The sequence below is a fragment of the Suillus discolor genome (genome assembly GCF_016758755.1).
Source record: "Suillus discolor strain FC423 chromosome Unknown F5147scaffold_5, whole genome shotgun sequence".
Taxonomy (NCBI): Eukaryota; Fungi; Basidiomycota; class Agaricomycetes; order Boletales; family Suillaceae; genus Suillus; species Suillus discolor.
In genome coordinates this window covers 131,108-157,234 of record NW_024541252.1, presented here as the reverse complement: position 1 = coordinate 157,234, position 26,127 = coordinate 131,108, and the positions used below count along the sequence as shown (strand labels likewise).

The 26,127-nt window shown below is 47.7% G+C and overlaps 12 protein-coding genes across 12 annotated transcripts; 9 read left to right on the top strand and 3 right to left on the bottom strand.

The window, feature by feature from the left end:
* Window positions 1-16: 16 nt before the first annotated feature.
* On the top strand, window positions 17-578 carry F5147DRAFT_604424 (uncharacterized protein; the record flags this gene model as incomplete). The annotated part of the gene is made up of 2 exons (XM_041432301.1): window positions 17-330; window positions 384-578. Coding segments are annotated over exons 1-2 (465 nt in total), but the record flags the coding sequence as incomplete, so codon positions are not given.
* Window positions 579-1,597: 1,019 nt separating this feature from the next.
* Window positions 1,598-2,155, top strand: F5147DRAFT_543719 (uncharacterized protein; the record flags this gene model as incomplete). Its single annotated transcript, XM_041430291.1, has 1 exon — window positions 1,598-2,155. A coding segment is annotated over one exon (558 nt), but the record flags the coding sequence as incomplete, so codon positions are not given.
* A 1,230-nt stretch (window positions 2,156-3,385) lies between these two features.
* F5147DRAFT_567254 (uncharacterized protein) lies at window positions 3,386-4,195 on the top strand (the record flags this gene model as incomplete). The annotated part of the gene is made up of 2 exons (XM_041430840.1): window positions 3,386-3,625; window positions 3,677-4,195. 2 exons carry the CDS (start codon window positions 3,386-3,388, stop codon window positions 4,193-4,195), a joined length of 759 nt encoding a protein of 252 aa, XP_041297925.1.
* Window positions 4,196-4,561: 366 nt separating this feature from the next.
* Window positions 4,562-5,346, top strand: F5147DRAFT_768424 (uncharacterized protein; the record flags this gene model as incomplete). Its single annotated transcript, XM_041440970.1, has 4 exons — window positions 4,562-4,650; window positions 4,704-4,774; window positions 4,825-5,130; window positions 5,189-5,346. The coding sequence occupies 4 exons, from the start codon at window positions 4,562-4,564 to the stop codon at window positions 5,344-5,346; spliced, it is 624 nt and encodes a 207-aa protein (XP_041297924.1).
* Window positions 5,347-5,460: 114 nt separating this feature from the next.
* Window positions 5,461-7,807, bottom strand: F5147DRAFT_566969 (amino acid/polyamine transporter I; the record flags this gene model as incomplete). The annotated part of the gene is made up of 15 exons (XM_041430830.1): window positions 5,461-5,757; window positions 5,810-6,122; window positions 6,171-6,318; window positions 6,374-6,410; window positions 6,458-6,528; window positions 6,578-6,640; window positions 6,688-6,779; window positions 6,828-6,929; window positions 6,982-7,072; window positions 7,128-7,160; window positions 7,215-7,281; window positions 7,330-7,410; window positions 7,477-7,531; window positions 7,588-7,634; window positions 7,685-7,807. 15 exons carry the CDS (start codon window positions 7,805-7,807, stop codon window positions 5,461-5,463), a joined length of 1,620 nt encoding a protein of 539 aa, XP_041297923.1.
* Window positions 7,808-8,240: 433 nt separating this feature from the next.
* Window positions 8,241-10,453, top strand: F5147DRAFT_811132 (cytochrome P450; the record flags this gene model as incomplete). The annotated part of the gene is made up of 11 exons (XM_041443450.1): window positions 8,241-8,448; window positions 8,502-8,826; window positions 8,876-9,024; window positions 9,080-9,195; window positions 9,232-9,370; window positions 9,422-9,610; window positions 9,666-9,747; window positions 9,802-9,927; window positions 9,978-9,988; window positions 10,057-10,186; window positions 10,244-10,453. 11 exons carry the CDS (start codon window positions 8,241-8,243, stop codon window positions 10,323-10,325), a joined length of 1,557 nt encoding a protein of 518 aa, XP_041297922.1. The 3' UTR covers window positions 10,326-10,453.
* Window positions 10,454-11,226: 773 nt separating this feature from the next.
* On the top strand, window positions 11,227-13,351 carry F5147DRAFT_811123 (cytochrome P450; the record flags this gene model as incomplete). The annotated part of the gene is made up of 11 exons (XM_041443449.1): window positions 11,227-11,463; window positions 11,518-11,842; window positions 11,893-12,041; window positions 12,097-12,212; window positions 12,271-12,393; window positions 12,445-12,634; window positions 12,690-12,771; window positions 12,826-12,951; window positions 13,001-13,011; window positions 13,080-13,209; window positions 13,264-13,351. Exons 1-11 carry the CDS (start codon window positions 11,256-11,258, stop codon window positions 13,349-13,351), a joined length of 1,548 nt encoding a protein of 515 aa, XP_041297921.1. The 5' UTR covers window positions 11,227-11,255.
* Window positions 13,352-14,880: 1,529 nt separating this feature from the next.
* Window positions 14,881-16,478, top strand: F5147DRAFT_670776 (UbiA prenyltransferase family). Its single transcript, XM_041435553.1, has 4 exons — window positions 14,881-15,016; window positions 15,068-15,367; window positions 15,414-15,798; window positions 15,868-16,478. The coding sequence occupies exons 2-4, from the start codon at window positions 15,266-15,268 to the stop codon at window positions 16,221-16,223; spliced, it is 843 nt and encodes a 280-aa protein (XP_041297920.1). The 5' UTR covers window positions 14,881-15,016; window positions 15,068-15,265; the 3' UTR covers window positions 16,224-16,478.
* Window positions 16,479-18,546: 2,068 nt separating this feature from the next.
* Window positions 18,547-19,895, top strand: F5147DRAFT_833359 (UbiA prenyltransferase family; the record flags this gene model as incomplete). Its single annotated transcript, XM_041443857.1, has 4 exons — window positions 18,547-18,648; window positions 18,703-19,087; window positions 19,149-19,468; window positions 19,518-19,895. 4 exons carry the CDS (start codon window positions 18,547-18,549, stop codon window positions 19,575-19,577), a joined length of 867 nt encoding a protein of 288 aa, XP_041297919.1. The 3' UTR covers window positions 19,578-19,895.
* On the bottom strand, window positions 19,518-22,011 carry F5147DRAFT_299098 (histidine phosphatase superfamily). Its single transcript, XM_041429099.1, has 9 exons — window positions 21,677-22,011; window positions 21,216-21,618; window positions 21,055-21,165; window positions 20,720-20,999; window positions 20,596-20,671; window positions 20,525-20,530; window positions 20,257-20,463; window positions 20,133-20,206; window positions 19,518-20,079 (listed from the first exon to the last, which is right to left on the bottom strand). The coding sequence occupies exons 1-9, from the start codon at window positions 21,846-21,848 to the stop codon at window positions 19,789-19,791; spliced, it is 1,620 nt and encodes a 539-aa protein (XP_041297918.1). The 5' UTR covers window positions 21,849-22,011; the 3' UTR covers window positions 19,518-19,788.
* Window positions 22,012-22,839: 828 nt separating this feature from the next.
* Window positions 22,840-23,437, top strand: F5147DRAFT_567517 (uncharacterized protein; the record flags this gene model as incomplete). The annotated part of the gene is made up of 2 exons (XM_041430859.1): window positions 22,840-23,221; window positions 23,271-23,437. The coding sequence occupies 2 exons, from the start codon at window positions 22,840-22,842 to the stop codon at window positions 23,435-23,437; spliced, it is 549 nt and encodes a 182-aa protein (XP_041297917.1).
* Window positions 23,258-26,095, bottom strand: F5147DRAFT_299029 (amino acid/polyamine transporter I). Its single transcript, XM_041429098.1, has 15 exons — window positions 25,796-26,095; window positions 25,700-25,746; window positions 25,591-25,645; window positions 25,457-25,537; window positions 25,337-25,403; window positions 25,250-25,282; window positions 25,107-25,197; window positions 24,955-25,056; window positions 24,807-24,898; window positions 24,698-24,760; window positions 24,581-24,651; window positions 24,498-24,534; window positions 24,301-24,448; window positions 23,938-24,250; window positions 23,258-23,889 (listed from the first exon to the last, which is right to left on the bottom strand). Exons 1-15 carry the CDS (start codon window positions 25,901-25,903, stop codon window positions 23,596-23,598), a joined length of 1,602 nt encoding a protein of 533 aa, XP_041297916.1. The 5' UTR covers window positions 25,904-26,095; the 3' UTR covers window positions 23,258-23,595.
* Window positions 26,096-26,127: the final 32 nt, after the last annotated feature.

The window sequence follows — 26,127 nt, the reverse complement described above, 5'->3', positions numbered from 1 at the left end:
GTCACCCCCTTGGTCACCCTTTTCAACAATTTTTGATGGTTTTGTATCTTGCTTGAATCATGTCTACTGAAGGGGAACCTCCTGCGGGAGAGTTGTCAGAGTTCGAGACGCAATTTGAGCCTCGATCTAACGATGACGATGCTCTATGGGAAGTCATAGAAATCGTTGCCGAGCGGGGTAAGAAATATCGGGTTAGGTGGGCAGGCAATGATCCAAAGACGGGGAGGCCGTGGCCGTTAGACTGGGTACCCAAGCATGACTGTACAGATCACCTTGTAGAAGAGTGGAAGAGGAAAAAGGCCGTGAAGAAACGTCAATCGAGCAAGACGGGTAAGTGCCATTGTAACAGCAATAAGTTTGACACGTATCATTCCTTCTATCAGGTGGCCAGAAAACTGCTTCACGCGCCTCGACGTTTTCGAAGGTTTCTACGACTTCTACTTCCCGAAAATCACGCTCTCTTGGGGAAGAAAGTGTCCCTATTTTAACAGACTATGATGAACCTCCTCGTGCTCAAGCATCAACATCAAAAGCACAGGTCTCGTCTTCAAAGCGTAAACTTGCAGATATGGCAAAGGACCTATCACGTTCAAGCGACTCGGCGGATCCTTCAGAGTCGGAGCATCCAAGGAAGAAGAAGAAACTCGTCACTGGTGAACAAACCAGCACGAAGTTGAAGCGCAAGGCTACACAACGCGCCCCCGCTAACCACAGTCAATTTATCGAGTCAGATGCCGATGATAATGTCGTTGCATCAAGCGGAGTAGGCGATGGAATTTCAGTCACCAGAGTTGGTCCACCTAGAAAACGCGCCGTGCCCAAGCCCAAAGACAACGTCCCCTCATCTGTCACTGATCATCGTCGCGTCACAACCACTCAAAAACCTGAACAATCCAGTGGCCCAAGTCGAAATGGGCAGTCTTTTTTGAAGAACGATGTTATCGAGTTGTCATCTACAGAGGAAGCCGAATTGATACCCAATTCGAAAAAGCCACCCATAGCTCGCTTCGCTAATAAGAAGACAACCTCAAATATTGTACCACAAGAGACTGCAGCCAAACATGTCGTGACTCAATCCTCAGTCGGATCACGCATTCCTACTCCCGCGATACTCCATTCCAGAAAGTCATCTTCAGTCTCTCCCCCTCCAATTTTGCCACGTCAACCATCATTGTCTCCTGCCGCCCTAGCTCGTCTAGAGATATTTGACCGCATGATGGGCATCGTTTCGGATAAAGGTGACGGAGATCCTTATGCAAATATGGGCGAGAATGCAGACTATGGTACTGCAGATCCTTACGACACACCTCTTAATCCGCCTCTTAAGTTTGTAACGCCTCCACCCACGACTGCTACTGCGACAGGTTACGAGAAACCTACTGGCGATTCACCGTTTTCAGGGATTGTCCCAGAGACAGAGTCTTCGCAGTCCCAGCCTTCACTTCCCAACCACATGATGAATGGGAAGCACACCGATCAGCCGCCGTCACCCAAACAACCTTCTCTCCCAAGATCTACTTCAAGGAAGGCCCAGACAGCATCAGCCTTGCCTACCGTCGCTTCAAGCAGTGAAGTGCCACTTCGACCGCGGAAACCACCCACAAAGCCAATTCCACGTATCTCTCCCAAAACCTTTCGTAAGAAGGTTGAATCGCTCACTACAGAACATGATAACGAGCCTCCGATGAGCTCCATTGAAAGCTTCTCATCTCCGCGGAAAGATAAGGGAAAGCGACGATACTCTGGTCCTGACGAATATTCAAGCGACGATGAGCTTGTTCCTGGTGTCACAGATGCTGCACTGAAAGCTAGAGGGAAAGCACTGTATGAGCAGGCTTTGCGTCAGAAGGAGCTTTTCCAAGTTGCCGATAAACCACCTAAGAAAACTATCAATGACCTTGCGCGATTACATGTGCCTCTGGCTATGACAAACAACGGCAAACAGTCGAGACCAGACGCTCACCCATTCGCGTCTAACAAGGGAGCTCACGAAGGAGACTTCGAAATCGTTCAGCAGATGGAGGATGCGTATGTTGACCTCAGCGGAGGAAATAGCACGACTATCGACACTTTCACACAAAGTGGGCCCCAAGACAAAGAGGCTCAGCGTATCCTTCTTCGTGAGGAGGACGAGGAATGTACGCAGGAGGCCTTGTTCAGTGGTAATCCAGCGCTTGTGGTGCCAAAGGTAGATGTTGTGGAAAATTTAAAATTTGAATCGCGACGACAGGAGGTAGCCATCGACAATCCAGAGACGGGCAATGATAATGATGGTGTTCAGGTTTGTCGCTAATATATTTTGTTGGCTCCCACCTCATTTCATTTAGCCGTCTCCTATACCTGCCGAGCCAGGGGGAAGTAACGCCGAATCGAATCAGCCTTCAACACATGTAGATGACTTACAAGTTGCCAGTATGATCGCCAACCCAAGTCAGGGTCAGCGGCAGGGCAGGGATGATGAAGATTTTGATACGTCAGATATTAACTTGAACAGTTCACCAACACGTAGTGTACTGCAGCATGATGTACGTATTGCATTGCAGCCCAACTTTACCGATAGACTAACCAACCCCTTTACCTTTTTGCGCAGAGCGACGTGACTGTAAGACGGCTCAATCAAGCACTGTCCACCCTCCACAAGAAGTCTGACGAGATTCAAGCTTTGCAAGTTGCATTGGCACTTGAGCGCGAGAAAACTTCAAAACTCGAAGCCGAGGCAAAGGCAGCCTGGCAGTCCCCAAGCGCGACTACTCGGGAAGGAATCGCATCAAATGCTCAGCCCGTAGGCGCAATGCACACCAATTCAGCCGTTTCCGAGCTTGCCGACATGAGGGTCAAGTGGAACCAAGAGCGCGAAGTTTGGGAGGCGGGGCGCCGTAATTTGGAAGAGGATATCGTGAGGCTCACCGCTGAGCGAGATCGCTTTGAAACCAACGCGCGCCCGGTTGACGAGCTTAGAGCCGCTTGGGATGCGGACCAGGCGACTTTCCGGCGAGAACGTGAGCTATGGGAGAATGAACGCAAGAAATTGGATCTCCAAGTGGCCGAAATGCTTGGTGAGCGGACCGGATGGGTGGAGGAACGTGATCGTCTTGCTGCTCAGATCAAGTCGTTGACGGAGACTTGCGGCACATTTAAAGCGGCGCGAGCTCAATGGGAACAAGAACAAACAGTTATCACGGCGGAGCGTGCTGCATGGGTATCAGAACGGGAGAATTGGGCACAACAACAAACAGCAAGTGCCCGAGAACGTGCTTTGTGGGACGCTCATCGAGAAGCTATGGAACTACAAAGTACCAAATGGGAAGCCGATCGTGCTGAATGGGTAGGTAGCAAGGAACTTTGGGAATCCGAGCGCGAAAAGTGGTCTGCAGAGCGCGCCTCCATGATCGAGACGCACGAGGCACTTGTTGCAGACGTGACGAGATCAAATTCTTCTTTGGACGCCCTGACTCGCTCTAAGGCTCTGGCTGAAAAGGACCGCGACTTTTTCCGTGATCAATACACGCAGGCTTCTAGTTTCGTGAACCTCACTAGAGCAGAGAATGTTGACTTGGAGCTGAAGGCTAAGATTGCAGAAGGTCAGGCACGCGATGGAGTTACTCTGATCAAACACATGTTCGAGGTAATTTATCTTATTGTATTTGGTTCATCTCTTGACAACGTTGTGATACAGAGTCAGATAAAGGCGCTGAAAGAAGACGTCGATCGATGGAGGGGAGTTTCCGCCCTTCTTCAGGAGAAAGATCGGCGAACAGATGATCTTGTCAGACGGCGTGCTGCCGAACACCCTGAGCTTGTAGAACGATGCCGGCAACTGGAATGTCAGGTTGACTCCTTACGTGGTGACCTCATCAAGCTTGGACGTAATCATCAAAAGTCTTCCGTGGAGCACGACAAGATTCAGGATCTGAAACACTCCGAAGCGCGAGAGCACGATCAGATGCCCGATTTCCATCTGGTGAAATTGTCATACACCGAGCTTGAACCAGGTGAAATCCTAGAACTAAACGGTCTATCGGATCCAGACTCCAGCTCCTTGAGCCAGGTGGACGCTTTAGGAGTTGACGTCAGCCCGGGGGAAGCCGACGAGGACGAGTGTGGGCTGTATCCCTGCAAATGGAAAATTGGCGCCGACATAATCGACCAATGCCAGCAGTCCTTTGACTGTAGAGAGGTAGGTTCAGTTCTCTAAACCGATTAAGTAAGTTCTCAACGCCAGTATAGGATCTGGATAAGCACATGCATCATCATCATTATCTCCCTTAACTAGAAGCGAGCGGTCATGTCTGAGTGATGATCGGATCTTATTTTTTTACTGTAATGGGTATCTGCGTTCTGATATTTACAAAAGGCAAACAACACATGATAGTTTTTGGGACTAGTGCCAAGTCACGATGATATTTAGCGTGACTTTTCATTGCGCCCAAGGAGCGGATCTACATAGTTCAGATCTTTCAGAGGTGATATAACATTCCTGCTTTTATGATACATTCGTAACTTGTTCGTAACTGCACCGCACTGTAGCCACTACCACGCCACTCTCTCATACCATATGACCATGGCCAAAATTTTACTCCTCGTCTCGCTCTTTCTGACATTTGCGTTCTCGGTTGTGGGGTTCTCGGTTGTGATCAATGCTCTAGTGAAGTGAGTGAAGACTGTAACTTCCACAAGGACTGAATTGAAGAGTCCCAATGAAGGTCCGACCAAGAAAGCTCATACATTAGGAGCGTGGCCCCTGATGGCGCCATTGTGGATATTAACTATCATGGTAAGGTGCTTGTGAGACACGCAATGGGCTTATTTGACGCTCCTCTCGAGACATCTACTCGGTTTGCGCTGTCATGGCGGCAGTCTGCGCACTTTTGACAATCCTCTCCCTCGTCTCAACTTTCTCCCAAATTTCATCAATCGGGAGAAAACAGCGCCTTTTGCGCCTCCAAGCCTTTCTCATATTGTTTGGCGCCCTGTGGCTTTTGGCTACTGTTATCGCGTGTGATGTTCTCTTCGCCACTGGATCAACCAAAATCACAGCAACTGTGGGCGGTGTTGCATTACCTCAAAGCGACATTCAGCAGTTCGAGCAAAGTATCGGTGTCTCACCTGAATATAGTAAGCAGAGCTACCGTGCGTATTTTAACCCAGTTATAGTATTCGATCTCCGTGCTAAACGAAATGTACAAAGTGCGACTATGTGCGATCCTTCCATGGTTCGCAGTCCTTTTCGCAACACTCAGCGGACTGTTACTCCACAAGGCTGCTAAGAACACCGATGGCTATAGGAACGCGGAGGCAACGGAGTCGGAGAAGATTGCACGAGCCTCTAATGAGCAATCGGCTTGAAATATGGGATGATCATTCGTATGAAATTTGGAATCCACTGCACATCTTGTGTTGAATTATAGTTACTGTAGTATATATACCAGCTGGTGCTTAATGACGGCACGCGAATACGACTTATGAATCTACTGCTGATCCAGAAAGATCTGTATCACGATTTTCCTTCCTCGCACACACCGAATCCTCATCTCCACCTTTGATAGCAGGTGCGAAGTTGGATTTAGGTCCGTTGAACCAGTGCACACCACCATATACTGGGCAGTAATACCAGAAAACAGAAAGCGACATGTATCCTCCCAGGACAACGACTGTATAGTTCATCGCCTGGGCATTTATTTGCGCGGTGGAAGGGAAGAAGAAAATGATGATCATGAAGACCATCCACGATACAGCGATCGTAGCGATAGGAAAACTCTGCAGGAGGAAATCAGCAGGAATACCGCGATATTACTACAGCTCGACTGACCAGTCTCCCAAGATTAAATGGGCCAGGTTTGAAATCGTTCTTGAACACAAAGCGAGTCGCGATTGGCGTTATGTAAGAGACATATGATGCGGTGACAGCAATTGTGAATACCGCATCGATAGCCTGAGTGCCTGCAAACGCCAAAAGTCCGATTGCGAGAGCAAGGGCAGCGTCAAACCAGACTGTATTAACTGGTGTTCTTGTATAGCCATTGATCTGGTATAGATACTGTGAAAATGGGAGGGCTCCATCGCGAGCAAATGCAAAGGTCTGGCGAGAGCCGACCAGGAGACAGCTGGACCCCATCATGTACCTGCTCTGCGATTAGTCTATGGACGTACTGCATGTCGACAAACCGTACTGCGCTAAAATAACGAAACACCAGAGAGCTAAGGCTCCACTCTTTCCGAGTGAATTATACAAGATCTGCGCCATGGGCTGGCCTATGGGACTAGTTAGGATGGCGTTGAGGTCAGTGCCCATGCAAAAGGCAAGAGAGACGTTGACTCCTAGATAAGAAAATGACCTCAAGATTATAGCGATGTTGTATATCATTCCACATACCCCAGCCAAGGATGGCTGACATGGCAATGGAACTAATCTAACTAGGGTAAGCTGGATAATCGCTCATTTTCTAGTGTTACTTACAATTGCCCATGGTATCGCGGTAGCGGCATTTGAGGCTTCCTCGCTCATATGCACGCTAGAATCATAACCCCCTGGTGGGTTGAGAACGCGAATAGACAACTCAGAATAAGATGTTCTAACCTATTGTATACAGAGGAGCCATTAAGCTCAAAATGAATGCAAACACTGATGGCCAGCCGTCCACTACAACTGATCGTGAGCCGCGATTTTAACTGGTACATAATACATACAAGTTGTAAAGCTCCCTAGCGCAAAACTCGCGCTGTTTCGGTATTGCGATGGCGTTGCGATCGGGAGCACAATGATGACTATGAAGCAGAGGCTCCAGGAATGTTCGAAAAACGATTAGAGAGGAATGCATAATACTCACCACACATTCAACAAGATGTATAATCTCTGCAGTCTTGCCAAGAATTTGGTACCAAGGCTAACGAGGATGGCATGTGATAACACCAACGCTGCATATATGCCGCTGGTGACAGACAATCATAAAGGGTGTGATGTCGGGAAGAGGACGGGCTCACTAGAGCTGCTCGTTGGTCGTTGCATACGCCTGGTCAGAAGCGATACCGACTGCTGCAGTGATCTGAATTGCGCAAGCCCAGTCCACAGAAGCTAGCCCCATGATATCAGAAACAGGTCGTTTGAAGGAATGAAGAGAACTTGTTACCGACTGCTGTGATGGACTGTATGGTATTTGAATCTGCGGAGGTCAGCACGGGTTGTATATCACATCAAACTCAAACATGGGACTTACAGCCAACTATCCATGCCAAAAAATTGCGACGCCGTGGAGAGGCAAGTGAGTAAGTCCAATAATATAGCTAAACTTTGTTGAGTCAAGTCTGTGACGACGACAGTCTAGGACATACACCACCGGAAGTAGGCGCCGCTGACGCGAGTTCTGCCATTGCTAGTCCAATGCACATGATAAAACCACTGGCGATCGCCCACTGCGCAGAGGAAGAGTATGAAACTTTATGAGAGAGTACTCTTCGCATATGAATATCAACACTTACCCCCCAGACCATCGCGAGAGGCCCGCCATTTGGGACGGCATAGAAGAGCACCGATCTGAGTAGCTTTATCAGTAAACAAGCTATGCTCAGTGTGTCGGAGCGGTAGCTTACGCTATAGAAGGGAGTAGCCCTATATAGCTGAATGCAACTCCAAACACCTGTACAATGGGTTTGATTACGCGTGTGTTTGAGTCATTGGCAAGCCTACCTCTAGTGGAGTGAATGCCCTGTGAAACTCCTGCTTGTATCCCAACTTGGCAAGAATCTCCTCGGAGTCGTCCACGTTTGGTTGTAAGTGTAACTTGGAGGCTGCAGTAGTCCTTGTAGCCATACTAGTACGCTACGAGTTGCAGAACTGCAAGGACAACCGTGACTTTGAACGAGCCGAAGTCTCCAAGCAAGAGTTGAGAATTACATCAATGTATCAACGTAAGTTGACTTAGTTATACTCGTATGGTGCCAAGTGGGCCGAACACTGGTAAGACCTCGGAAGTGCCAGGGGTCCTAGAGCAGCGGTAGGTTCGTAATCTGCGAAGTTGTGGTTGTCCTCGATCCTATATGAGAGAGTTGCAGCCTCTCGCTATAGAGGTTTGGCCTCGGGTTTCCCTTGCAGTCGGTATCTGGTCCAACCGCCGGAGATGACAAAACAGCATGTACAAATAAGCAACTTGATTAAGTACGTCACCTTTTGTTCTTATCTAGCAATCAATTCGCTCGTGACATCCCCGTTCTTGAGTTGCTCGATCCTTTGCAAGTAGTAGACCATGTTGACAACCACCAACGTTACTTGGCTAGACCTACTATGCCTTACTGGTGTTACAGCCGGAGTCTATCTGGTAAGGCAGGTGGTCATCAAGAAGAATCCTGCACCTTATCCACCTGGTCCCCAAGGGTGGCCTCTCATTGGCAATATTCTAGACATGCCTCGCGTCAAGCCCTGGCTCACATTTACTGAGTGGGGTCAGAAGTATGGTGAGTGCCTTCCTTTTTCCGAAGTCACGCATTTTCAAAAACATTTTCTGCAGGTGATATCACGCATATCAAGATTCTGGGTCGGCACATCATTGTGCTGAACTCTGTCAAGGTTGCAATGGAAACGATGGACAGTAAAAGCATTGTGTACTCTGACCGTCCTGTTCTTCCTATACTTGGCGAACTTGTTGGCTGGAAGAACGCTTTGCCTTTCATGGCTTATGGTGACCGTTTTCGCCTGCAGCGTAGGAACTTCCATCAGGTCATTGGAACTCGTGCCGCAGTGGAAGTATACAATATGAGCGAGGAGGTTGAAATTCGCCGGTTTCTGAAGCGTGTGCTCGCAAAACCCGACCAACTGCAGGAGCATATTCGACAGTATGTATTATTTATCCTCGCAGTGATACCATCTTAAATTTTACTATAGTACTGTTGGCACTGTCATTCTGCGCATCTCTCATGGTTATGAAGTGCAAGAGAACAATGATCCTTTCATTGACCTTGCAAACCGCGTTACAACCCATGCCTCGCAGGCCGCAGCTCCCAGTGCCGTTATGATTGACATCTTGCCATTTTGTGAGCTATATTATTCTGACGTTTGCGCTGGCTTCTGATGACCTGGAAATCTTAGTGGCAAAGGTCCCCGCCTGGTTCCCCGGTGCTGGCTTCAAGCGCATGGCACGTAAAGGGCGTGAGAACCTTGAAGAGATGGTCTCTGCACCCCACAAGTTCGTCAAGGACCAAATGGTGACCAATTGACAGTTTTGCGATCATGTATTGTAGTTCAAATCTTCCAGGTTGCCTGGCATCGCCCCTGTGTCTTTTACCTCGACTCTCTTGGAAGGCAGTGATGTGTCTGCGGAAGAGGATCACGGTGTGAAGTGGTCTGCCTTTTCCCTAATCACCGGTGGTACCGATACAGGTTTGTGCTTCCCTATAACATCTTTTGAGAGCACCTAACCTATTTCCTCAGACTATTGCTGCATTATACTCGCTTTTTTTAGCTATGACACTTTTCCTGATGTGCAGAGGAAAGCTCAGGCTGAAATAGATGCAGTTGTCGGTCCTGACCGTTTTCCCACCTTTGCCGACCGCGACTCCCTCCCCTATACTAATGCCCTTGTCAAAGAAATCCTCCGCTGGCACGTTGTCTCTCCTGCAGGTATTGAGATCTCGTTGATGACACCACTATTTGATCACGGGTATCTCAATGACAGGTCTCCCTCACTGTGTGACTAAAGATGATATCCATGACGGGTACTATATTCCAAAAGGCTCCATAATCTTGCTTAACATTTGGTTAGTCCTCCCCTTCGAATGATGAACAGAATAAAATGTTCTGAGTTGCGACAGGTTCATGCTCAATGATCCACGGACATATGTTAACCCCTCGCAATTCAATCCTGAACGCTTCTTAGCTAAGGATGGAAAGGAACCTGAGATGGACTCTCGCACGGCCTGCTTCGGATTCGGTAGACGGTAAGGATATAGCAGGTTTTGAGCGTGGATGTTAACTTCTTGCTCCATAGTATTTGCCCAGGTGTGTTAGACTCGCGTCAATCGACAGACAAATATCTGAGCTGCTAACGTTTCATTGAACATTGACAGCCCTCCACCTCGCCGATGCCTTCATTTGGATATTTACTGCAATGTCACTGGCTGCGTTTGATATTTCAAAGGTCGTCGAGCATGGCGTTGAGATCACACCTGCAGTCGATCCATCCACAGCTTCATCCAGGTATGTCGCATATTTTGTCACGGCGTTCCGCGCTAGTTTGAATATACACACTCCCAGCCACCCTAAGCCCTTCAAGTGTTCTATCAAGCCTCGCTCCGCAATTGCCCTCGAGCTTATTGAGCAAGATGCTAACTACTAAGTCCACGATGATGAGACTGGAGACACGCACTGGTGATAACATTTATAAGAGGACAGGTTGTTAGATATAGGATCGTCGTCATCATTTCATACCACTTTTCCTTTTTCTACTTATCGCGTGGGCTTGCATACTTGATATGCATCGTTTCGTTTCCTCATACCTCAGTCGTTATCTCCAAACACTGAGGTATGGTTCTTGGTCTTGTCGTTCCGCCGTGTAAGGCTGGTATCGAGTACGAGAGGGGAAAGTGAACTAATGATGGACTTGAGAGAGGTACAGTTAGACGGCAGAGTGACAACGGAAAGGGACTTTGAGAGTGTTCGGACGTGTTCTGAAGTGGGGAATCAGCGCATGAGATTCTTCTTTAGTTATGAGAGTACATGGACTGTCTATAAACGCGAAATGGTAAGGGTCCTCGGGTATAAGCTAGACCGAACGATTATGAGAAAACGGACGCAGAAGGGAGTGGCGTTGAGAGCACAAGGTAAGTTTAAATGAAAGAAAGTGGAAAGCGGCATGGCTCGGATACGAAGAGTGATGCGGCGAGTCACGTGGACAGCTTCGAGCAGAGGATGTTCAAATTTCAAATTTCAAACCTTACAGCCGTCTCTTATTATATTTCTCTAGGATGTTTCGTTTCTTAGGTATTGATAATATCTAGTTGTTCTCTTCAAACACTGAGCGTTGTCTTAGCTTCTTTATGTTCGTTGGGGCGATACCCCACATATGGTAGACAAGACGTACAAGTATGTATGAGAGAGTCGCAGCCTCTCGCTATGATAGAGGTTTGGCCTCGGTACTTACGTATCGAGAAGTTCGTCCAGTTAATATTGGATATTTTAATTTCCCCCGGGCTCTTGTTCTTATCTAGCAATCAATTTGCTCTACATTCCTGTTCTTGAGTCGCTCATCCTTCACCAGCAGGAGACCATGTTGACAATCACCAATATTACTTGGCTGGACCTACTATGCCTTACCGGTGTTACAGCCGGAGTCTATCTGGTAAAGCAGGTAGTCATCAAAAAGAATCCTGCACCTTATCCACCTGGTCCCCGGAGGTGGCCTCTCATTGGCAATATTTTAGATATGCCTCGCATCAAGCCCTGGGTCACATTCACTGAGTGGGGTCAGAAATATGGTGAGTACCTCCCTTTTTTCCGAAATCATGCATTCTCAAAAGTCTTTTCTGCAGGTGATATCACGCATATCGAGATTCTGGGTCAGCACATCATTGTGCTAAACTCTGTCAAGACTGCAATGGATATGATGGACAGTAAAAGTACTGTTTACTCTGACCGTCCTGTTATTCCTATGACCGGCGAACTCGTTGGCTGGAAGACCTCTTTGCCTTTACAGCCTTATGGTGATCGTTTCCGCATGTTCCGCAGACACTTCCATAAAGTCATGGGTACCTGCGCCGCAGTGGACATATACAACGTGATCAAGGAGGTCGAGACTCATCGATTCCTGAAGCGTGTGCTTGCGAAACCCGACCAACTGCAGGAACATGTCCGACGGTATGTATTATTTATTCTTGTAGTGATGTTATCCCTAATTTTTACTATAGCACCGTTGGCGCTGTCATTCTGCGCATCTCTCATGGTTATGAAGTTCAAAAGAACAATGATCCCTTCGTCAACCTTGCAAATCGCGTTACAACCCAAGCCTCGCAGGGATCGGCTCCTGGTGCCTTTATGGTCGATATTTTACCATTCTGTGAGCTATATTATTCTGACGTTTGCGCTGGCTTTTGATGACCTGACAATCTTAGTGGCAAAGGTCCCCGCGTGGTTCCCCGGTGCTGGCTTCAAGCGCATAGCACATGAATGGCGCGGGACCCTCGAAGAGATGGTCTCTGCACCCCACAAGTTCGTCAAGGACCAGATGGTGATCAATTTACAGTTTTTCAGGTTTGAAATCATGCATTAAAGTTCAAATTTTACAGGTTGCTGGCATCGCCCCCGTGTCTTTTACCTCGAACCTCTTGGAAGGCAGTGATGTGTCTGCGGAAGAGGAACATGTCGTGAAATGGTCTGCTTTGTCCCTATGCGCCAGCGGTACTGACACGGTTCGTCCCTCCCGATAACATCTTTTGAGAGCACCTAACCTATTTCCTCAGACTGTTTCTGCAATATACTCGCTTTTTCTAGCTATGACACTTTTCCCTGATGTGCAGAAGAAAGCTCAGGCTGAAATAGATGCAGTTGTCGGTCCTGACCGTTTTCCCACCTTTGCTGACCGCGACTCTCTCCCCTATACTGACGCCCTTGTCAAAGAAATCCTTCGTTGGCACGTTGTCGCTCCTACAGGTATTGAGATCTCATTTATGACACTACTATTTGATGATGGGTATCTTGATGACAGGTTTCCCCCACCGTGTAACTGAAGACGATATCCATGACGGGTACTATATTCCAAAAGGCTCCATAGTCTTACCTAACATTTGGTTAGTTCTCCTCTTCGAATGATGAACAGAATATAATGTTCTTAATTGTGACAGGTTCATGCTCAACGATCCACGGACATATGCTAACCCCTCACAATTCAATCCTGAACGCTTCTTGGCTAAGGATGGAAAGAAACCCGAGACGGAGCCTCGCACAGCCTGCTTCGGATTCGGTAGACGGTAGGTATAGTGTGGGTTTTGAGCGGAATGCTAACTTTCTGCTCCACAGTATTTGTCCAGGTGTGCCCGACTCGCATCAATCGACAAACAGGTATTTGGGCCACTAACTTTTCATTGGACATCGACAGGTCTCCACCTCGCCGATGCCTTCATCTGGATATCTACTGTAATGTCACTGGCCGTGTTTGACATTTCAAAGGTTGTCGAGCATGGCGTTGAGATTACACCTGAAGTCGATCCATCATCAGGTACATCCAGGTATGTCGCATATTTTGTCACGCCCGACGCCGGTCTGAATATACACGCTCCCAGCCACCCTAAACCCTTCAAGTGTTCTATCAAGCCTCGTTCTGCAATTGCCCTCGAACTCATTGAGCAAGATGCTAAACTAAGTGCATGATGATGAGACTGGAGACACACGCACTGGAGATAACATTCATGAAAGGTCGCCCCGCCGTCTCTTATCATATTTCTATAGGGTGTTTCATGTCTCAGGTATTGATCATATCTAGTTGTTCTCTTCAAACATTGAGCGTGTTTTATGTTCGTTGGGGTGATATGGTAGACAAAACGTACAAGTATATACCAAGTATGAAATGTCATGCGTCGATGCCATGGAGGTCTTTGTAGCACGGGGAGTCGCATAATGTTCGCTGCCTCACGTTGTTTCAGAGCTGACTTGTTGACTGGGAGGGTGACGATCGTGCCATTTCTGGATGTCAAGGGTTTCGGGAGTACGTGAGGCTCATGATGCTTAGGAGAATGGTTTCCTCATCAGCCGCAAGACCATATAGAGCGGTGCGCGGAGAGTCAGATCCTATACTTGCCAGTGTTCCCAACAACTCAGGTAGCTGCTGCTAGCTCTCCTGAAGAATCCGTACCATCTTAGTGGCATATTGGGCATGTTACCCTCTGAAGAACTGGCCTATCGCGTACTGTAATTATAACGCCTATTCACACACACCTTTCTGATGAGCGAGACTCACGAGACAATTAGACGATTTCCCTAGAAAGCTCCATGGCAATGAGGAGCTGGTGCGCCTCAGTCTGTAATTCTGTCGCCTCAGTGCACTGCATCGTTCAAGAGAATAGCAGGAACTGATAAATGAGTGAGGTTTGGTGGTGATTTTTTTTCGCGAGGATTGTATTCACCTGATATGCGGATAACAAGACAACAAAATCTGTCCGTATAGTGGACGACAGGTTACGGTTTGATCTAGCATTACAGGCATACCTGTCAAACCGTGTCACTCTCTCGACACAATTCCCTTGCTTGCAGACTGAGACTCGAGTAGCATGGGCCGACCTTGGCCTGGTAAAAGAGTGATGATGGGCTTCAGATCAGTCGGCGAATTGAACTGTAACCTATCGTCCACCACGTGTCCGAGCCTATTCCACTGGGAGATATTGGTAAGATTGGCCTTGTCAGCTATACCATACCTTGTAGAGACAAAGTTCATGTCTGCCGTCAAAAAGCCTCATGGACGACATAGTTCACGTGGATACAGCAAAAATCCCGCAGGGAAGATGGGGAATTCATGTAGTGTATCTGTGCAATATCTACCAATGAAGTCGGAGCTACACTCCAATTGGGAGCCTTGTGCCCGAGATTGACTAATGATTGGGATGTCACAGGATCTAAGAATGAAGCTCACTATCAGCTCAGAATACATGCAGTATGATTGCCCCAACAAGGCTTAGTGCATGACGTGCGATTGATAAAACTTCGTGCAGCGTGTTTTGACTTTTACCCTATCATTCGACCGAGAACATTCTTCGCCGATCGGTGTCGTTGTCTTCGAGCCCATATCGCTCCAACGCCACAGCGTGCAAGTTACGCCAAGCAAATACATACAAATTTACCAATTGAGTTCAACGTGTCCAGTGAGCGTTTATTGAAAACACTATAATTCTGTATTCTGTGAAGCCCCTGGATTGTAATTTCACTTTTTGGCGGAAAAACATCCTTTGCGGTTCTTATGAAGAACTACTCTGCACCGATTTTTGAAAATGGAGATGAACGACTCTGGCCATTAGCTTTATACTAGCTAGTACCTTACTTGGGGTGCAGTATTCTGCTCGTGACATGCTTGGATACTTACGTGAACTGCACAAGGTCGGGAATGCTTTTGTATCTCGCGGAAGCAAGCCTGGCGGCCTGAGGGTGACCTATTTGGCTTGTATGGTCACTGCCACTGCCATGCGTATTTCGGTGAGTTTTCATGCTAGTTATTTGGTAACTTCAAGTCTTTAGCAGCACGTCGGGCTATATAAGTGTTGGCTGCCGGCTCAAAAATGAGCAAACAATCAGACCATGCTGTCTCAAGCCCTAGAGAGTGGTCGTCGTATCATCCGGCACATCATGACATTATTCTTGTTCACGAAGTCCGATGTGTTGACAGTTCTTATCCCAATCGTGCGTGCCCCTACATGTTGCTTGTATATTCCCTGACATTGGTCAGACTCTATCTACCCTCGCAGCTGCTCCCCATCCAAATGTAACTCGCGTTCCGGACATCATCATATGGATATGGCTGCACCTCCTGAAACATGACATATGTAACCAGATCCAGGATCCAGAGGAGGACCGCAAAAACAAGCCTTATCGCCCTCTCCCTGCCGGTCTTATCACTGCCCAAAATGCGGCAGATGTGCGCTGGCTGCTACTGCCAGTCTGCCTGATATTTTCTGCCATGTATGGCATCAAGGCTCTTGCTTGTAGCGCTTGCCTAGAAGCCCTCAGTATCTGGTACAATGAGTTTGGCGGCGATGAGACTGGTCTTTCGAAGAATTTATTGACAACTTTCGCATATGCGACTATTGAACTGGGCGCAACGGCCGTGATTGGTACGTGGGCCGTGCCAGAGGACATAAGCAAGCTTTTTCGCTGACTGGCGTTTATATTTTAATAACCAGGGTCTAGCATTGATAACATTTGGGTACATGCAGTCGCCTTCAGCTCTGTAGTGTTTGCAACGACGATTCACGCACAAGATTTCAAAGATGAGGAGGGAGATCGATTGGCAGGAAGACGCACTCTTGTCACCTTGTTCCCTGCCTTTGCACGTGTGTCTATGATGATTGGCATCCCCCTTTGGTCACTCTTCCTCAGCAGACTTTGGAAGGTAGATCTCGTCTCTTCTATCGCATTCATAGCGTACGGAACGATTGTTGGGGCGAGATTCGTGGTTTATAGGACCGCAGATGCCCACAAACAATCGTGCAAACTATACAGCGTCAGTGATCTCGAGTCAGAAAATTCTACTCACTGACTCATTCCGAATTTCCTGTAGCTATGGTATACCCTCGTGCACATACTCCCTGGCTATTGGCGATTTTTCAACAGCACTTGAAATGGGAAGCTCAGTGCAATGTATTATATTACGAAGGAATGCTTGTAATTGTAGGTTGTATTTTTTTACCGCATCTCGAAGTTTTTGGGTAAAGGCACTTCTCTAGACAAGAGATTCTGTTTATTACCACCTTACGTTTTTTCTATGTACTTCCTGTCCACCTATGAAGCCTGTGCCTTGCCAAGTGTACCATTGAGTGTGCTTAATGTAACATTTTTTGAGACTCGATCATGATGTACCAACCACACAAAGCCTGGCGCTGCCTCGAAACCCCACGGGCACCCCTCAAGCCAGAACGTGACCTCTGAAGGATCTCCCACCACTTGCTGTCGCCCATTCACCAGGAAAATGTTAGATCGTTCATTTAGCCTCATTCTACTTAGTAAACGACATAACGTGGAAGGTGATTCAAGAAAAATGCAAGTGAATTTGAATATAGCAAACACTGAACATTATGGAGACATACGAAAAATTTATTTCCAAACAAATTAGAAAGACACGTCTCTATGTTCTAAGCTTGTCCATCTTCGACAAAGGATCCCAAGACGGACATGTCAAAGCCATCATTGCTGTTCAATTTGCCGTTCACGAGTGCGAGAAGGTTCAAATCTGTAGGAGATTAATCATTATTTTGGCTGGAAAGCGAGCTCGCAGGTGTGACAGAGAATCATGATCGCGGTGGTACTGGTGCAGGCTCGTGTTTTGTGATATCTGGTGATGATGCATTAATGATACCGATAAGATACGAGCAGTACAATTCTAAGTTCTCCATACCTGAGGAGATGTGGTTGAGGCCGGAGATATTGATGCTGAATAAGCATGTCCAGTGTTGTTGGAGAGATAATGTAGGATGGATTTGGCGGAGGGAAGGAAGGCTTTAGTGGAGAACGACGATGGTGGCCGTACGAGCGAGTGGGCGCCAAAAACATACTTTCAATCACTGGAGAAGGACGAGGGCAGCGAAGGTGATGGATGAGTGGAGTTTGGTCGGTGGACGGCACACCCTGCCGCATGCACTGATGAAACTTGACTTAGGAGCTAGACTCGGAGGAGCATGGTGGGTATTCTGGACAAGCAAAGAGATGGGTAATGAACAACCTGAGCTGTAGGTTGAGTAAGAGTTGATTGAAGTTTAGGTGGCGCCTTTCGTGTAGACGGAGCATCGCTGGCGAGCGTCAGAAAGTTGTCTTGTTCGTGGTCAAGAGGTTTTCGCCGTCCTACTACTCGGGTAAGTCAGGCAAATTCGGCATTGCAGGTTTTCGAGGTCCTATCATTACGTTCTTACGTTACACCAGATGTACCTACATACAATGTTTTCAGGAACGTTTTGAGCCGAGCACTTCAAGGCACTTCATCACTCATACACTTTCGAAATTCGAAGTTACCTCCAAGTTATTTCGCTTCGGCTACATAGCCAGAAACGATTTGCGTGCGGCATACAGGTGGTAATGGAACGATCTACATAGAAACATGTAGAAAGCTGTGCAAGGGAGGAAATATCCCGGTTTGTTATTCGACATGAATGTTCGGATCGGACAAAACCGAAGCGACTCCTACACGTACTATACAGTCACTGTCACTGCGGAGACTGTGGTCACCGCTTCTTGATGATCCCGACATGTAAGTTAAGTTACAAGTACAGTTGAAACGTTGACATGCATATCGTAACAATGCATAAACATTTGCAGTCCCGACAGTACTAATCACCAAATTGCCTTTCACTTCCGCACATGATGCAACCTCTTTCATCATCCGTCTCAGGCTGGGTCCATATTTGGCTTCCTGCACCTGTGCTTGTGCATTCTTTCTTAGATCCATTCACCTGAAAGGATCACGGGTGACGGAGCTAATTTGGCTACCAGGCCCGTGTGCTTGCCACAGATCGGTGTTTCCTCAACAATGCAAAAACATTCCCATCATCCCATGTGAAAGTGGTATGTTGATGATTGTGATACTCAATGATATATTGCTTGAGATACCAACATTTAATAGATCTATTCACAGGTTCATTGATGCCGTGAACAGCACAAGGTCGGGAATACTTTTGTGTTTCCCGGAAGTTGAGGTCACCTTTGACCGAAGTCGAAAGAAGGGTAGCCTATTCGGTTTGCAGGGTTACCGCCACTGCCACACGCATTCCGGTGAACTTTTATGTCGGTTAGTATTTGGTTTTTTTTTACAGCACGTCGGGCTATAAAATCGTGGGCTGCTGGCTCAATAATGAGCAAACAATCAGACCAGCATGTTGTCTCAAGCTCTGGATAGCGGTCGCCGTATCAGCAGGCACATCATGACATTATTCTTGTTCACAAAGTCCGATGTGTTGACAGTTCTTATCCCAATCGTGCGTGCCCCTACGTGTTGCTTGTATATTCCTTGACATCACTTTGTGTATCAGACTCTATCTACCCTCGCAGCTGCTCCCCATCCCGATGTAACTCGCATTCCGGACATCATCATATGGATATGGCTGCACCTCCTGAAACATGATATATATAACCAGATGCTGGATCCAGAGGAGGACCGGAAAAACAAGCCTCATCGACCTATCCCTTCTGGTCGTATAGATGTCCAAAATGCGGCGGATGTGCGCTGGCTGCTACTGCCAGTCTGCCTGATATTTTCTGCCATGTATGGCATCAAGGCTCTTGCTTGTAGCGCTTGTCTAGAAGCCCTCAGCATCTGGTATAATGAGTTTGGTGGGGATAAGACTTGGCTTTCGAAGAACCTATTGACAGCCATCGCATATACAATTCTTGAATTAGGTACAACCATCGTGCTTGGTACGTGAAGAAGTCATAAGCAAGCTTTTTTGTTGACTGACATCTATATTTCAATAACCAGGATCCAGCATTGATAACATTTTGGCACGTGCAGCTGCCTTCAACTTCGTAATGTTTGCAACGACGATTCATGCACAAGATTTTAAAGATGAGGAGGGAGATCGATTGGCAGGAAGACGCACTCTTGTCACTTTGTTCCCTACCTTTGCACGCATGTCCATGACGATTGGCATTCCACTTTGGTCACTCTGCCTTAGCACACTTTGGAAGGTAGATCTTGTCTGTTCTCTCGCGTTCATGGCATACGGAACGATTGTCGGGGCGAGATTCATGGTTTATAGGACCGCGAGTGCGCACAAACAGTCGTGCAAACTATATAGCGTCAGTGATCTCGAGTCGGAAAATTCTATCTACTGACTCATGATTGTAGCTCTGGTTTGCCCTTGTGCACATACTCCCCGGCTATTGGCGATTTTTCTACAGCACTTGAAATTGGAAGCCCAGTGCAAGTCGACACAGGTAGCAATTATATTACGAAGGAAATACTTACAATAATGGACTATAGATTTTCTACTACATTTCGATGTCTTTGCGTAAAAGGCATTTCTATGTAAGCCTAGAGCTTACCACGTAATAAAGGCGTTCTGCATACTCTTTCGTTTCATGGGTAGTCGAGCCCTTAGCGCTCAGCGCTCATCCTTTTAACTGGGGTATCTTCCATTGGTAATGTTGTTGGGATTGGGCATGGTATAATTGGCGAAGCAATCATGCGCAAAGTCGATCTGCCCAATTCGTTCATGCATCCCGCTGATGAAGCTGGGCAACGCGCAGAGACCGTTTGAATCCTCCGTGCAACCATGAATGCCCGTCAGTGGCACTACAGCGTCGTTCAGAAGGAACCGGATATGAGTTGGTTCCTCTGAAGCTGGGCAACTCAGCACCTGAGCCACGAGCTGGCTGGAAAAAGGTGCGATCTGGCTAGAAATGTAAGACTGATGTGACTGGTCAGAAATAGAGACAAGCGGTGGTCTATGAGACTGCGTACACGGTGAGGGGGTATGTGGTCGGTTGGCAGAGGACCAGTTGCAGCTAGACTAGTAAAGTTCAGAGCAGTGACGACTGAGCCCTTCCGTCAGTAGTCTTGTATTGGAAAGGAAGTGGCAACATACCACTTGCAATGCCTACGCCGTGGGTAAAATCCACGTATATAGGTTGATCAAGAGGGAATGTGATGTTGCTCGAGTCAAGAGTGCCGTTGGTGCTGCTGTTCCAGACATTGATGGGAGTGTGGGTGAGACGCGACACTAGTTCCTGAACATAGCCAAGGCCCTGCGCTGCTCCTGTTGGATTGCCTGGTCCACAGGTGTACCAGAAATCTTTGTTCACAATCAAGTCATTAGTCACTTAGGCTGCAAGTTTACCACTCAATGTGCTCACCGAGGTCTGCAAATAGATATCACCGCCGAGCTCAGCAAGGCAGACAGCAAGGATCATTCGAGGGAACATACCGGCGTAATACTCGTATCCTTCCCATTCTTCCTCAGTGAAAAGGTCGCAAAACTTGGAATATCCGAGGGCCACGGTCTACAGGAAGTCAGAAATCCATAAAGACCACATAAAGGATGAGGTTACCTCCAAGGCGCACAGTTCCTGCATGCTAACCAATAGTGGGATGGTCAAATTAACTCCTTTGATCATTGGTTGCAAGCGCCTTCGAGCATCTTGGAGATAAATATCCGCCCATTTACTAGACTGAGTGTCACCGAAGTTACCGATATCCTCCGAATTGGCATTGGGGCACGCTTCACAAGGAGCGAGGGTGTTGTTGAAGTTGTTATCCTGGATGATGATCTCCTGGTGATAGTCGGTCTTGTAAGTTCTGACGTCAAAAAAGCCCGCAGCAAAGGTCAGGCTACCAATAGCATTGTTAAGCACAGCGCACGCAGAAATATGAATGAATTGCTCACGCAGCATCCACCATGCGATCTATAGAAGTGGTACGGAATACCGGGAGGTGGTCCGTGAACGCATTAAGCAACTCGCCATATCTGTAGCGGAAGGCAACCCCATTGCTAAACCTGATGAAGGGGTGTGTTAGTGGAGGTATCGCAAAGGAGAACGAACGTACATCGATTCACGGCCGAAAGGAGTCAGGATAGTCGTGGCCAACTTATATGTCCAGGTGGCCAAGAATTCTAAATCACCAGTGACACTCAAGGCTTTTTTCGATGTAGCAGCATGAATTTCAGCAGCGAACTGAGAAGGCCCAGGCTCATCGGGAGCTGGATAGCGGGCGCCGTGGCGCATCAAGAGATGTACAGCATTGAGGCCACACCCTTCTGGGATGACGGGGGATGCATCAGGAAGACCAAATGACTCCACGGAGTACATGGGTGCGAAGTTGCCCCAGTGACGCATCACATTGAAAGTGGTGTCTGCGCCGTCTGCCGAATTGGGCCTCGACAAGGGAAATACGCCTTCGACCTTAGAGAACGGGACTGCAGTGACAATGGCCGCAGGTTCAGCACCAGCTGATTTTATTATTATTAGGACACAGGAATCAACATTATTATGATTCATGACACTGACTAGGCGTTGGACCTGCATAACCGACTTGAGATGCATCTGGGAAGTAAGTGTCGACAGCAGTGTTGGTGGCACCGGGGGGAGGATAAGAATCAACGACGGTTGATCCTGCGTAACTGGATGCTGACTCTGCGTTGCAGAACGGCAGAGCAAGCAGCAGAACGATGGCAAGCATGGCTTGATAAGTTAGAGAGGTCGGTAAAATCCCATACTTTATAGCAAATGCAAGCGATCATTGGAAGTTGATCCCGAACAGAATTGCGAGAACAGGCCGAAGGGGCGGAGCCTTGTTGGGTGACGAAATAACAACCTGCAGGGTCCAGCATCACGTTATGAGCTTCAAGTTAGTAACGAGTGTACTTAGTATGCACTGTACCTTGCGTGTTTTTATACTACGCTAATCTTGAATTCATGTTATGGTTTATGGTACGTATTATTACAGCAATGTTATCGATTGATGAGGCTCAGCCTGATCAGCAAAAGGCCCATAATTTTCGCTTGTCAAAAAGAAGTTTGATGGTGCGTGCGCTGCTAATGGAGCAACGACGCGATTGGTGGAACAGATTTTTCCGTATTAAATATCGAAATGACCTGACTTATGTAGGCTGACTAGCGCTGACTATTTGTGCAAGTTGACACGGTCACGTGAATGAATCACTCTGACGCGTCAGAGGGCCAAGTTAATTGACGTGTCCAAGTTGTGCGAGAGGTCACCTACTTTGACTGGGTCTTGACAGCTTTTTTGAGTTAGGCCTCAACAGCTACCAACCTTCAAATCCCACTTGAGAACTCTATGGGTGAGCTCACCACTTTATCCGCGAGGCTCTCCCCTGGGCTCACTGGCACCGTATGAAGCGCCTACAAGCTCTCACAGCTCAGGCTCCCGGAGAGCCCCAAGGCTGTCAAATTACGGCATACAATACCAGAATCACGAGTTGCCGAAGAACCCTCGTCAGCATCCTCGTCACGGCCATATGGCTGACACTACTGAAAGCTGCGAACCCCAGTATCGTGACAAGAGGGAGCAGTATACAGCAAGCCCGGAGCCTGGGGAGTGTCAAGAGCAAAGTCTTAGCAGTGTCTATATGCAGCAGGAAACACCGGAAGGTCCCAACCAATTCTCGGACGTATCTGATCCCACAGGCCCCAATTTTTCCAAAGCCCTGATGGAGGGTACAGCCGTAAACCCACTCCATCAGCAACAGCCCGTAATAACCCCTGCGCAGCTGTCCAGCACTCTCGGCTCAGATGTGGCAAATCAAGGAACGCCACTTAATCTCGCCAAGCTGCACCCATCTCTTCCTAACCGTCCAGTGTGCCCCGATCCACCTCCCCGAATTGTTTCGACCACCGTAGCATCATCGCTGCGCGGGAAGTCACGATCAACCTCCAATAATCATGCAACATCCCGACTCACGCGCGATCTTTGGGATACCCGGCGGGAAATGACTGCCTTACAAGCACGCGAAACCGAGCTTGTAGCTTCATTGCGCCGTTTAGATGCTCCCCGCCACATCCTCGAATCTCGACCAGCGCAAAAATTCTCAGGTGACTAGTTCTGAGCTGCATCCAGCCTTGGTTTAATATGATAACGCAGAGCTTGAAGTTCGTCTCGCTGAGGTAGAGAACGAAATACGGCGAGAAAGGTATAAGCGCCTTCAAGCTGAGCGAGGTCTCGATGAGATTGAGACGGAGAGAAGGGGTCCGTTTGTTGTTCCAGCTCTGTTTCGAGCGTTCTTGATGATTTCTGAGATGGATGGATGATCCCTCGAAGGTTCATGTTAGCCATGGGGCGTTTACTGCAGCTAACGCTACGTATTTTCGAAGACTTCGAGCGACTGGGAACTAAAGCAGGGAAAATCCGTGTCACAACAACTACAATACTGCTCGATAATATCATTGAATAATATCAAGAACTAGACTCATGCGTCCACGATCAAGACATCTACTCCTTGCTCTTTCCCCGTCTTCTCTGACGCCGATTCATCATCTCGCCCTTTGTCAGCTGATGCTATATTTGACACAGGTCCATTGAACCAGTGTACTCCTCCGTATACCGGGCAGTAATACCAGAAAACAGCGAGGCCCATGAAACCACCTAGGACGACCACTGTATAGTTCATCTCTTGCACATTAGTCTGTGGGGTCGTGGGAAAAAAGAAAACGATGTTCATGAAGACCATCCATAACACGGCGATTGCTGCGACGGGAAAGCTCTGCAAGAGAGATAAGTACAAGACCACATCGATTGCTTTCTGACCTACAAATTTCCCGAGATTAAATGGACCGGGTTTGAAATCATTCTTGAATGCGAAACGGGTTACGATCGGTGTGATGTAAGATACGTATGACGAGGTCACTCCGAGGGTAAAGATCGCGTTGATAGCCTGTGTACTCGCAAACGCCAGAAGACCCATCGCAAGAGCGAGAAAAGCATCGAGCCAAACGGTATTGACTGGCGTTCTTGTGTAGCTATTGATTCGGTAAAAGTATCGGGAGAACGGTAGACCACCATCACGAGCAAACGCGAACGTCTGGCGGGAACCGACAAGCAGACAGCTCGATCCCATCATATATCTGTTCATCTTTTAGAGCAGTATGGGAAGACCAATGTCAGGAGAACACACTGTGCCACGATGACGAGAGACCAGAGGGCTAACGCTCCTTTTTGCCCAAAGGAGTTGTAAAATATCTGCGCCATAGGTTGACCAATCGGACTGTTCAAGATACCTTCGAGGTCACTACCCATGCAAAATGCAAGGGTGACATTGATACCTGGAAGCTGTTAGATTCGTAACAATGTATTTGGCAACGTGACACGTACCCCAGCCGAGGGCTGCAGATATCGCAATGGAGCCGACCTGCTGACATTAGTCTTATAGCTACAGTATCTCTAGTCTCGCTCACAATGGCCCATGGTATGGCGGTAGTCGCATTGGATGCCTCCTCACTCATGTGCACGCTTGAATCATAACCACCTGTTGCGTTGTCAAATAAAATGCGAGCGACAAAGATAGGCCAAACCTATCGTCCAGAGAGGCGCCAATAAACTCAATATGAACGCAAATCCAGATGGCCAACCGTTAACTGAGAACAATGATCAGATGAGATGACAATAATAGACGTTACATACAGTTGGTAAAGTCCCCGAGTGCATAGGTAGCGCTGTTTCTGAATTCTGATGGCGTCGCGATGGGAAGCGCGATAATGACCACAAAGCAGAGGCTGCCTCGGGCAGTGAACTTGAAGGAACTAGGATAAAGCGGAAATACAACACCTACCATACGTTCAGAAGGATGTATAGTCTTTGAAGTCTTGCTAGGATTTGCGTCCCGAGGCTCACGAGGACAGCATGGGACAAAACTAACGCTGCAAATATACCACTGCGACGGATAAGAGAAACTGGCACCTAGACAAGACATAGATAACTCACTAGATCTGCGCATTGGTTGTCACATATACTTGATTAGATGCGATGCTAACTGCCGCTGTGATTTGGACCGCGCACGCCCAATCTACTGAGGCTAGTTTTGTAATTTAATAAACATTTTTTTCGTGGCACATCGAGTTCCTCACCAAGTCCTGCGATAGACGTGATTGTATTTGCATCTGCATAATACCTTGTGTTAGCGATACGAGTTTGGAAGGAAGGATGATACTCACATCCAACTATCCATGAGAGAAAATTACGGCAACGAGGGGAAGCAAGCGAATGGGTCCAGTAATAAAGCTAGATATTTATGAGAGGTCGGGTCTATATCGGCGATAGGATAAAGGACATACTCCACCTGAGGTTGGTGCTGCAGACGCAAGTTCCGCCATGGCCAACCCGATACACATGATAAAAACGCTGGCAAACACCCACTGTGTAACGGAATGAGTACAGCATCCAAGACTCTTGATATGTAAAGCCTTACACCCCAAACCATCGCAGAAGGACCACCATTGGGCATGGCATTGAAGAGTACCGACCTGAACAACGGTGTATCAGTGAACAATTCGTCTCGGTAGAATGACGCATCATACGCAATGGATGGAAGGAGCCCCACGATGCTGAATGCAACACCAAAGACCTGTGCAAGAACGTTGTCAAAGCTGCCCAACGCTCTGATAAGGACCCACCTCTAGTGGAGTAAACTGCCTCCGAAACTCCTGCTTGTATCCTAAGCCGGCAAGAATTGCTTCATCTCTAGTGTGTCCCGAGTGCGAATTCGAACTTGTGGAAGTCATTAGGACTGGAAAGAAAGCTCAAACCAGCGATAGAGTGCAACTGTCGAACTGAACATAGATAATAGATCTGATTTTATACGACACGGGCAAGATAAGTACAAATACAAAGTTCCAGAAACAGACATAGCTCGAGTACGTATTAGACCTCAACGAGGGTGCAAGCTCATATGGGAGCTGGTGGCAGAGCTTTTGAGGCCCAGCGAACGTACAGATAAAGCGTGAGA